At 42.9% G+C, this 16,474-nt stretch overlaps 1 protein-coding gene across 5 annotated transcripts in view; it reads right to left on the bottom strand.

The window, feature by feature from the left end:
• PSPC1 (paraspeckle component 1) overlaps positions 1 to 12,386 on the bottom strand; it is a 65,976-nt gene extending 53,590 nt beyond the window's left edge. For all 5 annotated transcript variants that reach the window (XR_012715117.1, XR_012715118.1, XM_075266066.1 and 2 more), the window contains exons 1-6: positions 11,918 to 12,386; positions 10,029 to 10,330; positions 6,081 to 6,176; positions 4,655 to 4,851; positions 3,582 to 3,666; positions 1,495 to 1,597 (exon numbers count right to left, since the gene is read on the bottom strand). Coding sequence is in view for 3 of the 5 variants with exons in the window: in XM_075266066.1 (XP_075122167.1) it covers positions 1,495 to 1,597; positions 3,582 to 3,666; positions 4,655 to 4,851; positions 6,081 to 6,176; positions 10,029 to 10,330; positions 11,918 to 12,301 (1,167 nt within the window). In the remaining 2 variants the exon portion in view is untranslated. The remainder of the gene's footprint in view (positions 1 to 1,494; positions 1,598 to 3,581; positions 3,667 to 4,654; positions 4,852 to 6,080; positions 6,177 to 10,028; positions 10,331 to 11,917) is intronic.
• Positions 12,387 to 16,474: the final 4,088 nt, after the last annotated feature.

The raw sequence follows: 16,474 nt of genomic DNA, 5'->3' as shown, positions 1-16,474 counted from the left end.
TTCCAATAATAATATTGAGCTTATTAGGATTCTCAGCATATGTGTGTCTACGTCTGTAATATATTACTGTGTATTATCCTGTACCTGTATTACTATGCTGCTGTAACACACTGAAATTTCCCCAGTGTGGGACTATTAAAGAATTATCTTATCTCTTATTTTATTAATTCCTTAAACATGACAATTCTTGCCTAAGCTTATGCTTAAAGAAGTTGTCCAGGCAAATATTTTATATTTTAAATAGGATAGGGGGACGGGGAATTATTTATCTGTCTACATATATCTATTATGATACTCTTTCTGTGCTCCGGGGTTCTCCCAGCATGGTTCGGGCCCTCTTTTGGGCTGTCTTCTCAAACTGAAACTGCCAGTGACATCTGGGACTCCTTCCGCTAAAGCCAATCGGCGTCCTCAGGAAGACGACATTACATGCCTGATCTGTCTCAGTTGTCTCATGGGGTGGGGACTCCCACCGCAAAGTAATGGACGTGGAGGAACGGACCATGCTGGGAGGGAGGCATCATAGCATGGATAGCATCAATTCCCTCCCAACCTCTCCCCCCCCCCCTCCCAACAGCCCCAGCCAATTTACAAAATAATATATTGGTCCATTATTGCGTGGACAACCCCTTTATGCTACATGCTTGTGCATACATAAACACACACTCACATATACACAGAGCGTATGAATGTAGGTGTAGTGTGTGTGTTATATAACACACATTCCTGCAGGAGCATCAGGACCTGTTGAACGACGTGAACAATGTTACCGACTAATATCATACAATTATAGATATTAAATGCAGATGCAATCACTGGCTTCTTTCCTGAATTAAAGGATTTTATTCTTTACCTCTTTTGTCTGTCCTTGGCTATTAGCCATTTATTTTAAAACATTGAGCCCAATTGTAAGTGTAAGTCCTTTCATTTAAAAAATTTTCAGCAAATTAATTTAACATATCAGTAAATGGATGGCTGAAAGATCTGAACCAACCTTACACCATCTATTATAAAATGACAAGACATTTTCCCTAGGGTAAGGTAAAGTAATTAAATTCATAAACTATTACATTTACATCTTTTAGAAACAGACACTATACTTGCTTTGCTTTCACAAAAATAAAAATTGTTTGAGTAATAAGTCATTACACTTATCCCCTATTCCCATAATCACAGCCACTGGAAGCCCGAGTTGGCAAGAAAAAAGATTTTAAGTTCATTTGCCTATTCAATAAATAAGGTTTTGTGAAAGGCTGGAGAAGGTTATTCTTTATCTTGGTTTTGGCACCTGCTTACACAGGGATTGCAGTGAGGTGTGAAAAAAAATATATGTATAGAAAAAGAACAAACAAAAACAATACAGCAAGTTTACAAAATAAAGTGATGCCTAGAAGCACAAGGACAATTACAACAATTAGCAGGATGAGGACGATCATTTTACATAGTGTAGACTTGTTCTGTGAAAAGTGTATTGAATTTGGAAACAGTACTTACAGTGTCCATGTAATTCGGCTTGAAACCTTCCTGACGTCTTAGATCATCTTGCTCCCTCTGACGAATCATCTCTTCCTCACGCCGTCTCTGCTCTTCTTCATGTCTATAATAAATGTCATTTAAAGACAATTAGACAAACGGTATAGATAAGGAGGAGTTGCAACAGAAGGAGGGACCAAAACAGCCCTTCCAAAATCTGTGTAATTGAATGATTCCTCTCAGCAAGTAACAAAAGGGTTATTTAGTAGTATTGATGGCAGGAACCATATCAGCTTATCCAGTCAGATCATCAACCAGCTGGAAAAGAAAGCTGACAGTGTGCTCAACTTTGCCGGTAAGCATCCAGCAACGATATCCCTCCACTATCAGGAGGGCAGGCACTACAACCTAGCGTCACTGTGAGGAACAAACAACCCCTCTAGAAAAATGGCACAATGAGTTATAAAACACAAATTTTTTTTTATTATTATTTATTTTTAGGAGGGGGGGGGGGGGTCTATGACCAGCCACAATATTAATGTATAGAATCTCCCATAAAATAGTGCAAAAAAAATAAATAAATAAAATTAAAGTTCTAAATCCCTCCTTTCCCTAGAATACATACAAAAGTAGAAAATTACTGGGAAACACATTAGGTATCCTGTTGTCTGAAAGTGCCCGGTCAGCCAGACTGAATTCCAAGTGGGGGAAGAAAAAGAACAGTCCTCAAAGCTCAGGGAAGGGGCAGACAGACAACCAAAACACCCCCTCCCCTTCCCCAGCATCTACTGCACCCAAAAACGTCGACCATTTTAATTTTTGAAATTTTCCAGTAGCTGCTGCATTTCCCCCCTAGGCTTATACTCAAGTCAATAAGTTTTCCCAGTTTTTTTGTGGAAAAATTAGGGGCCTCGGCTTATATTCGGGTCAGCTTGTACTCTAGTATATACGGTACTTTAGTGACTCCCAAAAGGGACAGATTCACAAATTTTATTTTCATTAATTAAACTTAATCATGTGGGGGAAAAAAAATGTATATATTATAAAAAACTATAAAATAAATATAATTTATAAAGAGAACCTTTCACCAATTTAGCCAAATCCAACCGCTTGCATCATTCAACAGGCACTGCTGCACCGATTCTGGCAGAGATAGAATTGAAGTGCTGTTGGTGCCTCATGTGCTATTTAGGCTCTGTACAGACAGGTGGGAGGAGCACGCTATGGGGTGCAATTCTGAGCTCTCCCCTTGCCTGCTCCTTCCTGACACTGCACACCTGGCTATACACATTACATTTTAGACTGCCATTGCTCCTCTAAAACGGTGGTTGGTTGGTCATAAAGCCACATGAACAGCCACAACCCTTTCAACAAGCCTTCAACCATTTCAGACACTCATAAAATTTAAAGATAAAAGTCACTCAATGCTAATGAAGTGCTGAAAACAGGAAATGAGGGGAACTTTGTAGGTGTATGTTAGTAGTACAAATACTTGCCTGTAATAAAAATAAATAAAAAAAATATATATAAATCTCCCACAGGTCAGCCTATACACAACAGATCATAGACAGACAACAGATAAAAAGTATATATCAGATTTTAGCTTTGACCAACTTGAAATGATGGTTGGCCGCATGGCACAGTCATAGGTTTATGTACAACCAAACAAACAGTCCAAAATGTGCCACTTCAGCAGTCTAAAATCTAATGTGTGTTGCCGGCTTACACAGCACAGAAGAGAACAAAACCAACTGCCGGGACAATGTGGGAGATAGAAAAAAAAATTCCTGGAATCAGTGAAGCAGCCTCTATAAAAATGGTTTCCTCCGCAAAATCAAATTTTCATATTTGGGGCTTATCCACAGATCTGTTGGGCTTTGCTAATTTAGTGGTCTGTCTGTTTTTGTGGTCCTCCAACGGACCGGAACAATGGACACTCCAACGTTAGAGTGAAGGTGCAAATGCAAATCCTCTTCTAGTGTGCTCTTGAATGCAGCTCAATGAAGGAAAGTAACTGACTTGTGAGGGGCTGCATTCTCTTTTTACAAGTTTATACACTGAACAAGTCATTCGAGAAAAAAAAAAAAAAAAAAAGTCTAAAAAGTTACCTCATATGAAACTGCTTTCTCTTTTGAAGCTCCTGATTCCTTAGCTCCTCTAGCCTTCGCAGCTCCTCCTGGCGTCGCATTAGATCTGTGCAAATATATCAAGTTATTTTATTTATTTTACTATTAAGTAAACCCGATGATCCAAAAGCCTGAACCCAAGCACTGGTGCTACATGGTAGCAAAACTCACATTTAGTACATCCTAGTCTTATCCTTGTCATCTCTGGGCATTAAGAAACACCCCCTCAGACAGTACAAGGCTATGTTAGAGTACAGTTGGAGGGTGGGGGCTTCCTCACAGCACAGTGATGACGCTGAGCTGTAAGGCCTGCCCTTAGCTTTGAAATGCGCAGGATTTTGTAAGTAAGAACTTCAGGATGAATTTTATCTCAGGAATAAATGTTATATTTATTAAAGACATTTTATTTTTTGAGTGGTGCTAGATTTTATATTTTTTTGGATTATAATTAGCAGAGGCCCACGTGAGATGAGCAAACTCACACAACGTTACTTGCCTGCCCTGTCTTCTTCAGGCCTCCTGAATGACGTCAAGGACTGCGGAGGTCTATGATTGGCCCTCAGTTCACATGACATTGCGATGCTTGCGCCTTGTGTGACATCACCATGTGATCACTGAGGCTCAAAAAAAAAAAAAAAAAAAAAAAAAAAAAAAAAAAGCCTAAGCAGAACACTGTGTGACTCAGTAGGCCTGAAGAGGATGAAGACAAGCGCTGGAGCCCAGGAGATGCGAGTTTGCTCACCTACCATGGACCTTTGCAATTTATACTTCAGTGTGTATAGAAACCCCAGAGTATTAAAGCAGTCCTCGTTCGGATGATTAATTACAGGATTATTAATGCTGTATACGTTGTGGTTTACTGTATTGAATGGTATAGTAATACCATTCAAGTTGTCGATTTTCACAATACATGGAAGAAAATTACCCCCCCCCCCAACAAAAAAAAAAAAAAAAAAAAAACAACGTATTATATGTGTATGTACAGTCTTTAATAAAGCACTTATAAATCTCAAAGATGAGGATAAAAAATTTTTAAAAAAATTGGGAATTCTTACCTTGTCTCATAAGCATCAGCTGATGCTCATGGCGAGCTGCTTCCATTTCTGCCTCTAATTTTTCCTTAGCTTCTCTTATGTTCCTGTCCACTTGCTCTCTCTGTTGTTTCTCCATTTCATACAGAGCTTTCCATCTAGAAGAGTATTCAAACTCAAATGTTCCCGGCTGAGCAAACCTTGGGGGCTCCTCCCTTTCCCTGAAAGCAAACAGTTAAATTTTATTTATTTTGGTAATATAAATCAATTTTGTAATTTAAAAAAAAAAAAAAAAAAGTTATACAAGGTTCGCCTGGCGGTTTCATTCTGACTGAACAGAAACTACTATTATTGTACTGTAGTGTCCCTTTAGACCCCAGAGTATAAGCAGTGGAGGGTCAGGGGAGGTGAAGAAATAAAAACAAACTACACCTTACCTCTCCTGCCCTCTAGTGTGATCCCTCAGGGACCCTCCACTTATTATACTCTGGGATCTAGGGGAACCCACAGTATAATAGCAGTTTCGGCTGGGCCTAAACGAAACAGCAAATATCATAACAGCTGAACAAAAATTAATGAACATGAACAACATCACGTCAGTTTACCCAGGTTGACAAAGTTTCAGTTATTTTTCGATTATTCGCCCAGACCTATTACGCACGCACACAAATATTACATAAGAAAGTCATTTTACAAATTGCGCTATTTTCCAGCTGTACACCCTTCACCAAATATTGCTGCTATGAGTCAGAAAATAATATATACAGCACTCCATGTATACAGCACTCCATACAATGAACTCCATTTAATGCTCATAAACCATTTTCCAGAAGGTCTGGTGTGGGACTGGTGATGTTTTTTTGCCACACATTCTACTGACTGGCCAAACAGAATTATGTGGCTTTATTAACAGTAATTTAGTTTATACTTTGTAGTGGATGGTAAAAGCTTCAGCTGGCTTGTTCTTCCAACATCCAGTAAGATATAAAATAGTATGTTACACAATGCCTATTGCCATACATATTTTAAGACCCATTACACGCCACCATATGGTAAATGCTAATAATACCGTTGTATCAGATTCTAGCGAATCAAAACGTCATCAAATGAGCAAACCGAATGACGCCACAGGCTCCATCCAGACCCTGCACAGATCAGCTACTCTAGCAGCCTCCAGGTGCTAGAAGTAATAGGAGCCGTGGCACAGATCACAGGAATCACCACTATACAGTGGATGGGGCTGCCATGCCACTTCTATTACTATGTGTCACCCGTCCACTACAAGTTTCCAGAGCACAGAGGCTGCTACAACAGAACTATGCAGGGTCCAGGCGACGACCTAAAGAGAAAGTGATATTAAGGATGGAGAAATTGTCAACCTTAGAAACACAACACTTCACCATAAGGTCTGTAACAACCTTATCTGTAATGATACAATGCATTAACTTACTTGAGATACTGCTGAGTCTTCTGCATAAATTTTTCTGGCAAGCCATCTTCATCATCAAATTGTTCCATTGGTTCTACAATAACTGGTCGAGGTGTCCTAAAAATAATCGATACAGAACAACTGAGATAATAATTCTGCATCAGACCCTAAATAGTCTTGTTTGGCTACAAACTAGACCCGAATATTGAGCTTGCAGTCAGCTGCTAAGGCAAATTATAAACAGAAAAATATGACACTCGCTGTATCACTATTCTGCTGCTTCCATTCAGACACTGCTGGGCTCTTTACTTCTTACTTTGACAGCGACATGTGACTTTGCAGCCATGGTTATTATAGAGGGTCACCACTGTGATCAGTGACTGGTTACAGCAATCACATGGCCGTGTTGGTACATCAAAGGGATGTGCAAAGACTGTCACAAGAATTGATGGATCAATAAGAAGAGGAGGTCTTTGGCTTGCTTTGTAATTTTATAATCTATAAAGTGTTGCCAATATATAAATTTGTGCCAATGGAGTAATCAAAAAAACTCCAGTAAAACTGAACCTATAGCGCTGCATATGATTCACAAAACCAATTCAAAAAAAGTTGGGACACTATAATATGTAAAGAAAACAAAAATACAATGATTTAGAAATCTCATCTACACATTTTATTAACAATAGAACATAGGAGTTAGACATTTTACAATTTCATTTGAAAAAAAATCATTTAAAAAAAAAAAAACATTCTAATACAACATATTGAAAAAGTTGGGCAGGGTCATGTCTACCACTGTGTAGCATCATCCCTCCTCTTTTGACAAGAGACTGCAAACATCTAGCAAGTCAGGAGACCAATGGCTGAAGTTCTGGAAGAGCAAAGGTTGTCCCATACTTGTACTATATGATACTATATACAGTGCTAACTGGGCAACAGCACTGGGTCTTTACTGGATTTTTCATTTCATAAAGCGTTTTCTGCTGGTGAAAGGTCTGGACTGGCAGTTCAGCACCAAGACTCTTATTCTGTGAAGCCATATTGGTGCAATGGATATAGCATGTCATTAAATGTTGAAATATGCAAGACCTTCCCAGAAAAATATCTGTGAACAGGAGCAAATGTTGTTCTATGGTCAAGGGAACAACTATTCGTACTCCATCAAAGATGCCACCAGGACCATTTGTAATTTCATCATTTTCTATTGTACTGTTCTTTGTGATCTCCTCTGGCTTGGTAGACATGTTGTGTTTCTTTATTGTTACAAATTTTCATAAATAAACAATTTAAAAAAAAAAGATGCCACCAGGAGGAGGGCAGACAGAGCACAGGAGTGGAGGGGCGGTATTAAAGGTATGTCGTAGGGGTGCTCTGAGGCCTTGGGGAACGCCCAGTTAGCTCCATGGGGTTAATTAGCATAAAGAAAGTGGTTTCAAAAGTAACGGTGGGACAACAAAAAAAGAAGTAAAGGTAGTAGTAGAATCGCCTTTTTAAAGGCTATTCAGACGTGTTTAGCTCAAAAGCACTTTTTGCAATGATAGACTCCCTTTAAGCATAACCCTGAGGAAGCGGGCACAAAGCCTAGGAGTTATCAGTTAGGTCTGTTAGATGCTGGAAACAACAGTAGTTTAGTCTTTGAGATATTCAGTTACAGATAAAAAGACAACATAATATTTGAGACACAAGAGAGGCAGTCATCAGCATAAAGATGGTACTGGTAGCAAAATCTGGTGATTGTTTGTCCAAAAGGGGCCGTATAGAAGAGAAAGGGGCCTAAGACCGAGTGGTATCCATGAGGCCAACACAGCGGAGCACAGTGAGGAGGAGTTCGTGGTCTACAGCGTCAAATGCTGCTGAGAGATCCAGATGAATAAGAGGAGAATAATCACCATTAGATTTGGTCCTCAGGAAATCATTGGAGACGTTTGTGAGGGCCATTTCAGATGAGTGCAGAGTGCGGAAGCCAGATTGTAAGGGGTCAGGAAGAGAGCAGAAATAAAGATTAAACAAGAATAGACCAAGGGTTCCAAGATTTTAGAGGGGGAAGAGGAGATTAGATACTGGTCGATAGTTAGCAGCACAGGACAGGTCAAGGGAGGATTTCTTCTTCAACTATTACAGCATATTTGAAAGAGGAGAGAAAGATTCCAGAAGAAAGACAGGGGTCAAATATTTTAGTAAGTTAAATAGTGATGGCAGGCGACAGAGACTGGAGAATGTGTGAGGCAAACGGGTCATTATTGCAGGTCGTAGAGTGAGAAGAAGAAAGGAGCTGGGAGATTCCTCTTTAGTAACTGGTTCAAAAGAGGAGAATGAATAAGATGAAGTACGGTAGGTGAGAGGATCAATACTGGCCGGGGATTGGGTAGCTACTCCCTGACAGATCTTTTCAAGTTTGCCCTGGAAATAAGTGGAAAGGTCTTCTGCAGTGAAAAGTTTCAAAGGGTCTTTTAGAGTTACTGGAGAGAGAAAAGAGATGAGAGCAGTGAAATCCGCTTGTTTGGAGGGGTGAAGGACAGAGCTATAGGTAATCAGCATAAACTTGTAGTGGAGGAAGTCTGCAGGTGTACACGGTTTTCTCCACAAATGTTCGGCACACCAAGAGCACCGCTAAAGAACACAAGTCTGAAGCATTTGCCAGGGTTGCTGATTCCTGTGTCGAAATTTTTTTTTTTAATCAGATAATTTTTATTAAAAAAAAATTTCTTTACATGAAATCAAACAATCAATAAAACAACAGCAACACAACAATTCAAAGTAAATATGGAGACACAATCCGACATATAAAGAGGGGGGGGGGAATCCATTAGGACCCCCCCCCCCCCCCCGCTAAATCTCCCGAACCTCCTTTGATTTCCATGTAAAGAATAGCACTCAGTGGATCAAGGAAACAGAGAAAGTTGAAGTGAGAGATCTGTTCCTAATCAGAGACGGGGAGGGAAGGCCAGGTGTGTCCAACCATGCTCCCCAAATTTTTTTAAATTTAGTTTGGGCCTTTCTCTGTATATATACGCCCCTCTCCAACCTAATAGTATTATTAACTCTAGAGATCAATTCCACTAGAGAAGGAGGGCTCGGGTCCAACCAATGATAAGCAATCAATTTTCTTGCCTGGTATAATACCCTAGACAACCCTATAAAATCCGGGCTTTCCGTGTCCACACCCTCCCCCAAAAGACCTAGGAGGCAAACTAATGGTGATCGCAGAAGTGCAATAGAGTACACCCGGCCAAGCAAGGACAGTACCTGACTCCAGTAATTGGCTAACTCCTGACACTCCCACATCATATGCAGGAGATGTGCGGGTTCCATACTACAGCGGGGGCATTTGGCATCAGAACGGATATGCATACGGAACAGTCTCTGTGGAGTCCTATAGACCCTATGCAAGAGATAAATATGAGACAGTCTCTGTGCTTCACTAGGGGACAGTGTTGGGGTTAGGGCTAACATCTCCCCAGGTTTCCTCGTGTCGAAATTTTTGAGTTGAGAGGGGAGCCGCTTCATCCAGGGTACTATTAAGAGTTTCATCATAGTGACTGGTGGCCATATTGGCACAGGAGAGTGAAGAGATGGGGGGGATAGTGAGGACTGTAGAGCATCTGAGAGGTGTTGGGTGTTAATAAGTAAATTCCTATATGTATGATAGGTAGGTGTGTACTGTGAAAGAGAGAAAGTACTGATGGTGAGACACAGAAGGTTATGATCAGAGAGGGGCAGAGAAAGATTAGTAAATTTAGAAACTGCACGGAGCCAAAGGAAGACCAATTCTGTTACTATCTTCGTGTGTGGCGGAAGATGAAAGTTATGGAAGATCAAAAGAAGTAGTTAAGTAAATTACAAAAATGTTCCAACACAATACCAAAAAAACATAAAGGACTATCACTTTACACTCAATCCCAAACAAGTAGACAATCATACATAAGAATAAAAAAACTTCAAGTCCAGAATTAGATTAAAACCACTTACGTTGTCAGTATGAAGGCTCCCTCGGTGCACCTCTCAAGAGCTTTTCGTGCTGGGGGCTTTGCTGCAAATTCCACAAATCCCTTTCCTGTTGCTCTGCCACGATCATCCACAATGACTACTGCTCTCTCAACTGGGCCAAACATGGAGAAGGCTTCTTCAAGGAGCTCATTTGAAACCACAGGAGACAAGTTTTTAACAGTCAATGCTGCGCCATGAGTTGCAAAACGGATACGCAGCGGTCGGTTTTTGAGCACCATGCCATCGAGTTCTGCTTTTGCTATTTCAGCAAGCGTTCTGGATTCCTAAAAATAAAATAAAATAAATAAAATTATGTGGTGTCCGCATATTTAATAACCATTTAAAGAGGACCTTTCACGTCCTTGGGCACATGTGGTGTAATACACCGCTAGAAAGCCGACCGTGCACTGAATTCAGCGCACTATCGACTTTCCCGTTTCCATGCCCCCGCTGAAGAACCATCAGTGCCGGTACTGTAGCTCTTCAGTGTTAGAAGGGTGTTTCTCACAGTCTATCAGGAACACCCCTCCTCAAAAGTAGCATCTATTGCTCTGTACTGAGAGAGGGAGTTCCTTAAACCTGCTTGTGGCGTTGCCTGGCAGCACTGTCTACCACATGCACTGCCTACAACAGGCTATACTCTTCTTGTAAGTCCACCTTTGGTTGATGAAGAAGAGACAGATGGGATCCCATTGATTTCAATGGGCAGTCTCTTTGTATACAATTGTTATACAACAGTGTATCTATGAAGTCACAGAGTATTAATGCTCAAACCACCCAGTGTCATTAAACAGTTAATGCCACAGAAGTGATGCAGGTGACTAATAAGTCTCCCCCAGTCTATAGAAAACAGCTGACATAGAAACAGCAGGAATATCCTGGAATACACAAAAAAATAGCCACCATAACTAAGTATATTATTGCTTTAGGCTAGGTTTACCACCAGGTAAGCCAAGTGATGGAGAACCAGTCTGCAAAAACAGCGGTTACATGCTGACACCATAGACTATAACGGGGTCTGTCAAGTTTATGCAGTTCTTATACCAAAACTGGCGGAGAGAAAAATTCACCGTGCAGCACTTTTCTCTTTGCCAATTTTCACTGGATTTTGCGGTGGAGTCTCCGATACAGATGTGCGCCAGCCTTAAGCTATGTTCACACTACTGTTATTAGAGTCTGTTGCTCTCATCTGTCATAAGGTTGATGTGTCCAATCCCACTGACACTTATGTAAACACGACTAATGTTTTCTTCCATCAGAAAAGCAATACAGCATGACTGAACATTGAATGAATGTAGACGGACACCTGAAGAAGTAAACCTAGATGTAGATTCATACTAACGTTGCATAAAATAGTGGCCTGATGGACCCAGTGACGGTAACACGGTGCATCGTTTTAAAACAAACAATAAAGGAAAAATTCCCCATGCAAGACTTTATCCTCTGCCGATTTTCAGAAAGACACTGCGAAGGAGTCAACTTCAGCACACATGTGAACATAGCCTTAAAACATGCTTGTGGCGTTGCCCGGTAACACTGTCTACCACATGCACTGCCTGCTCTGACCACAACAGGCTATACTCTTCTTGTAAGTCCACCTTTTGTTGATGAAGAAGAGACAGATGGGATCCCATTGATTTCAATGGGCAGTCTCTTTGTATACAATTATTTACAGTGTATCTATCCTCATTGCGATGACAGGTTATAAGTAACAAACACTGCATGGAAGAAGTTACATTTTGATACACTGTCAATAGGACCAGAGAAACCTAAGCAGCTATAAATCATCTGACTGACTTGTATGTAATTTGCAGCCTGCTCTCCCTGTACTAGCAGCACACTACAGGCATGGCGCACACAGAAATACATACCAGGCGGATGAAGCCGAAGCCCCGGTCCCGGTTGATGAACACCTCGCTGGGTTCTCCATACTTCTCGAAGAGCTTCTTGAAATCCTCCTCGGTGATGTCGGTCGGCAGGTTGCCCACGAATAAGCGGCACCGCTGGGTATAGCTCTTCTCCCCCGGCTTCAGAAAGCTCTTGATGTCAATGGTCACCCCCCGTTCTTCTTCCCCTTCTTCCATCTTAGGAGGCATTAGCGCCGGGTCCCCCTCAGACAGGTCCAGGCTGCGTTTGTTATTCTTCCCCGGCGGTACCATTTGCTGCTGTGGAGGGGAGACCATTTCATTGCTGTTGCTTCCGTTGTTATTCTTCTCAATGCGCACCTGCTTCAGGTTTCTGTTCGCCATTGCCATCTTATAACAGAGGCGACTATGGGGAATCTACCGTGAAGAGCTATCAAACACGCAGGTCCGAGCAGTAGCTCCAAAATGGCGCCGTGAAAATTTCCAGCGGGTCATGACGTCACGCATCCAGACTCCTTTCCCTGCCTTTACTATTACAAGAGGCCACACGATTATGAAAGCCGTTGTCTCCACCCAGGGACACAATAGTGGACGAGGCGTCGGCCATTTTTTAGTAGACCAAAACCTATTTTCCCCCTTTTAAAGGTCTCAGGTAAGATGACTCAGGGGGGACGACACATGAAAAATACTGACTCCAACCTAACGAAAGGGAGACGGCGTGCTGTCCTATTACATAAGAGCCGTACTGCAGTAACCAGCGTCCTATTATTGGATTGTGTGTTGCTAGGGCACGTGCAATGCTATCGAATAACGTGCGGTGTTCTCAGTACTGTACACTACAGTGTATGAAGACTAGAGCAGGGTACAAAGCTCCACAGCAACACTCCAACAGTAATGCATGGGACACACTGTGTATTACTGAGGGGGATTTATTAACCCTGGTGTTCCCTATGCCAGTCTTAGGCTAAGGCCCCATGTAGAAGCGGCATCGCATAGTGTTTTTTTTTCCACAGAGTTTTTCCCCTGGCTTCAGTTTTTGAAATCACATCTTATCCCCTGCAGATTTTTTTGTGCAATATGTGGATGGGATTGGTCAGAAACCTATACACTTTGCAGGTTCTGTAAAACATTTATTGCAGCGGCACAATGATGGTTCTACGCTACATGGGGCCCAGCCTTAAAGGAATTATCCAGGATGTTTAAAGGGGCTCTATCAGCAAAATCATGCTGATAGAGCCCCACATATGCGTGAATAGGCTATTCAGGCACCGTAAAATTTATATTAAACTACCCCCCCCCCCCCCCATTTTAAAATAAAACCCTAAAAAATAATGTTATTTACTTACGGATCGTGCACGCTGGGCGGGCATTCAGGGTGAGCCGTCTTCTTCATCCGACGTCCTCCGGTCCTGTCCTCCTCCAGCGCTCACGAGCGGACACTGATATAAAAAAAATGGCCTGGGTGCATGCGCAGTAGCATGCAGCTGCTACTTCGGCTACTGCGTAGGCGCCCAGAACATTTTTTTTTTATCAGCGTTAGTTCGTGAGCACCGGAGGAAGAAGAGGCGTGGATGAAGAAGACGGCTCACCCTGAATGCCCGCCCAGCGTGCACGATCCGTAAGTAAATAACATTATTTTTTAGGGCTTTATTTTAAAATGGGGGGGGTAGTTTAATATAAATTTTACGGTGCCTGAATAGCCGTTTTAAAGGCTATTCATGCATATGTGGGGCTCTATCAGCATGATTTTGCTGATAGAGCCCCTTTAAGTATGGTGGCAGGACAAAAAAACACCCTAAAAATACTCATCTGTCCCCAGTGCTCCAGGGTCCCATGCTGCTGTCCAATCCCACACACCCCCTCCCCCAGGGCTTTTCTGGTGGACGTTTCCTCCGTACGTGACCACCGAGGCCAATCAGCAGCCTAAGTAAAGGATAAAGGACATCACTCACAGACATCATGGGGAAGGCGTTGTGTATTCCCTCTGGGGGGAGTCTGCATGAGGACCCCCCGATTGGAATACCGAACGCAACTGCATGCGCTGTGCAGTCAAAGCACATGGACTCCATAGACTATAATGGGGTCCGTGTGCTTGCCGCCAGATCTCCGCAGGGATCATGCGGACAGGAAAGTTGTTCACAATCTACTTTCCTCTTCCCATAGTCTATGGGGTCCATGTGCTTTTACTGCACACCGCTTGCAGTTGCGTTCGGTATTCCACTTGGGGGGGGGGTCCCCATATGGACTTCCCAAACGGAATACCGAACGCAGATATGAACGAAGGGTTACACTCTTCTGTGTTATGGTTTGTGGTATATGGCTTTAGTACCGGGTCGTCAGTCTTAGGGTGCATTCAGACTACGTAACGCCGGGCGTGTATGAGAGCCGTACACGCCGGCATTACAGCAGACTGCCGAACACTTCCCATTCACTTCAATGGGAGCGCTCGTAAACGCCGCTGTTACGAGCGCTCCCATTGAAGTGAATGGGAAGTGTTCGGCAGTCTGCCGTAATGCCGGCGTGTACGGCTCTCATACACGCCCGGCGTTACGTAGTCTGAATGCACCCTTAGGGTGAGTTCACACAGAAGTTTTTTGGTCAGGATTTTGATGCAGAATCCACATCAACAATCTGCTCAAAAAAACCGCCTCCCATTCACTTCGATGGGAGCTGGTCATTTCCTTTTTCCGTGAGCGTTTTTTTCCCGCTCACGGACAAAGAATCAACATGCCCTTTCTTCAGGCTGATTATGCCTCGCAACACTACCTCCCAACTAGGCCCATTGGGCCTAATCCGGAGCGGAATGCCGCGACTGGATGCCAGTGCACTGTATGCACTGTACCGGCATCCAGTTGCGGCTAGCCATTTTTGGACCAGATTATCCGGTCCAACAAACTCCTGTGTGAACCCGGCCTTACAATTATTGTCGGCACTCAAAGTATCTCATCTTTGATTTTTTAATTTAAATCAGTATTCTGTACAAAAAAGCTACAACCAAACCTGCTATATAGTGTGTAAAGACACAAGAACACAAGTGGTTAAAGATTTTATAGCCAGCAAAGTACTAAACCGGGAGATGGATGGAAGATAATTCTGGTCAAATGGAGTATAGAGTAATTTGTGTTCCTTAATGTATATTGTTACCTTTAATTAAAGGGATTGTATAATCACTTACACAAAATCACTTGCAGTGTGTGTTTTGCATGTAGATTGTGTTAACGGTTTTGTTGTTTGTGATTAGCGACTAGTTAAGGCTGAAGCCCCATGTTGTGGAAACGCAGTGTTTGGGAGCATTCACACGGCGTAACGTCCCGCGAGATTTGGCACGTGTACGCCGCGTGACCCTTTGCGTGCCGTACACGCTCCCATTCATTTCAATGGGAGCGGGGAGCATATGCGCCGCGCTAGTTTGCGGCCGTGAATAAATGCACGGCCGCAAACTAGCGCGGCGCATACGCTCCCCGCTCCCATTGAAATGAATGGGAGCGTGTACGGCACGCAAAGGGTCACGCGGCGTACACGTGCCAAATCTCGCGGGACATTACGCCGTGTGAATGCTCCCTTTGGGGGTTTTTTTCAGAGAAAACACAGCATTTAACAATATCAGCAACGTGATGAGATTCTGGTTAATTCCATCCACACACGGCAGAAAAAAACACTGCGGAAAAGCTGCGTATTCAGAAATGTTTGCCATAAAACAAATGTTGTGCAATGTAGCCAGTGACGGGGTCACAGCATTCGTATAAACACAGCTGCCAATTCAGACAGCAGATTATTTTTATCGATGATCTAACCTGATGATGACTGCACCATTCCTCACCATTTTTCTGTCCTGTACTGTACATAGTACAGGCAGGGAGTCCAGGCACCATAAATCACGATGATACTTGGATTCTTGGTATCTGGACCAAATTAGGTCCAGGAAATGTGGCCATTATACAGTCTGGATTTTTAAGATTAAAATTGATCACTCGCCTTAGGCTTTGTTGATATCACATTTTTCCTACATGTTTGGAATATACACCCAGGGCCGCTTTTTAACTTTAGGGCAAACAGTGCATTGTTGCAGGGCCCCCAGGTCTAGGCATCAGATTTTCTGCCCGGTATAGCTCTACTTACAAAGGAACACTAATACAGTTGAAGCCTATGACAGAGCAGGGAGCTGAAAAGTCCTTGCTCTACCATAGAAGACTAAGGGCTCGTTCACACGTGAACAAAGGGGCGGATTTTGACAGCGGATTTCGCTTCAAAATCCGCCCCTTTACAATGGTGGTCTATGCAGACCGCCGGGTTTCTTTTTTCCACTAGCGGCGGGCTGCTGCTAGCAGAGAAAAGAAGCAACATGTCCTTTCTTCAGGCGGAAGCTGTGGCGTGCTGGACCGCGGCTTCCGCCTAGCGGCAGCACCCTCCTATGTCGGCTCATTCATTTGAGCCAACAAAGTAGGGGAAAGCCACGACTGCGATGGTCGCGGCAGGCGGGTTTTGACCTAGAGAGAGACGCGGCTCGCCGCGTCTCTCTCTGTGTCAAAACCCGCGCGGGCGCCCCACATGTGAACTAGCCCT

The sequence above is a fragment of the Leptodactylus fuscus genome, chromosome 2 (genome assembly GCF_031893055.1).
Source record: "Leptodactylus fuscus isolate aLepFus1 chromosome 2, aLepFus1.hap2, whole genome shotgun sequence".
Classification (NCBI taxonomy): Eukaryota; Metazoa; Chordata; class Amphibia; order Anura; family Leptodactylidae; genus Leptodactylus; species Leptodactylus fuscus.
Note: the sequence above shows the minus strand (reverse complement) of the source record. Positions and strands in the feature narration are given on the sequence as shown.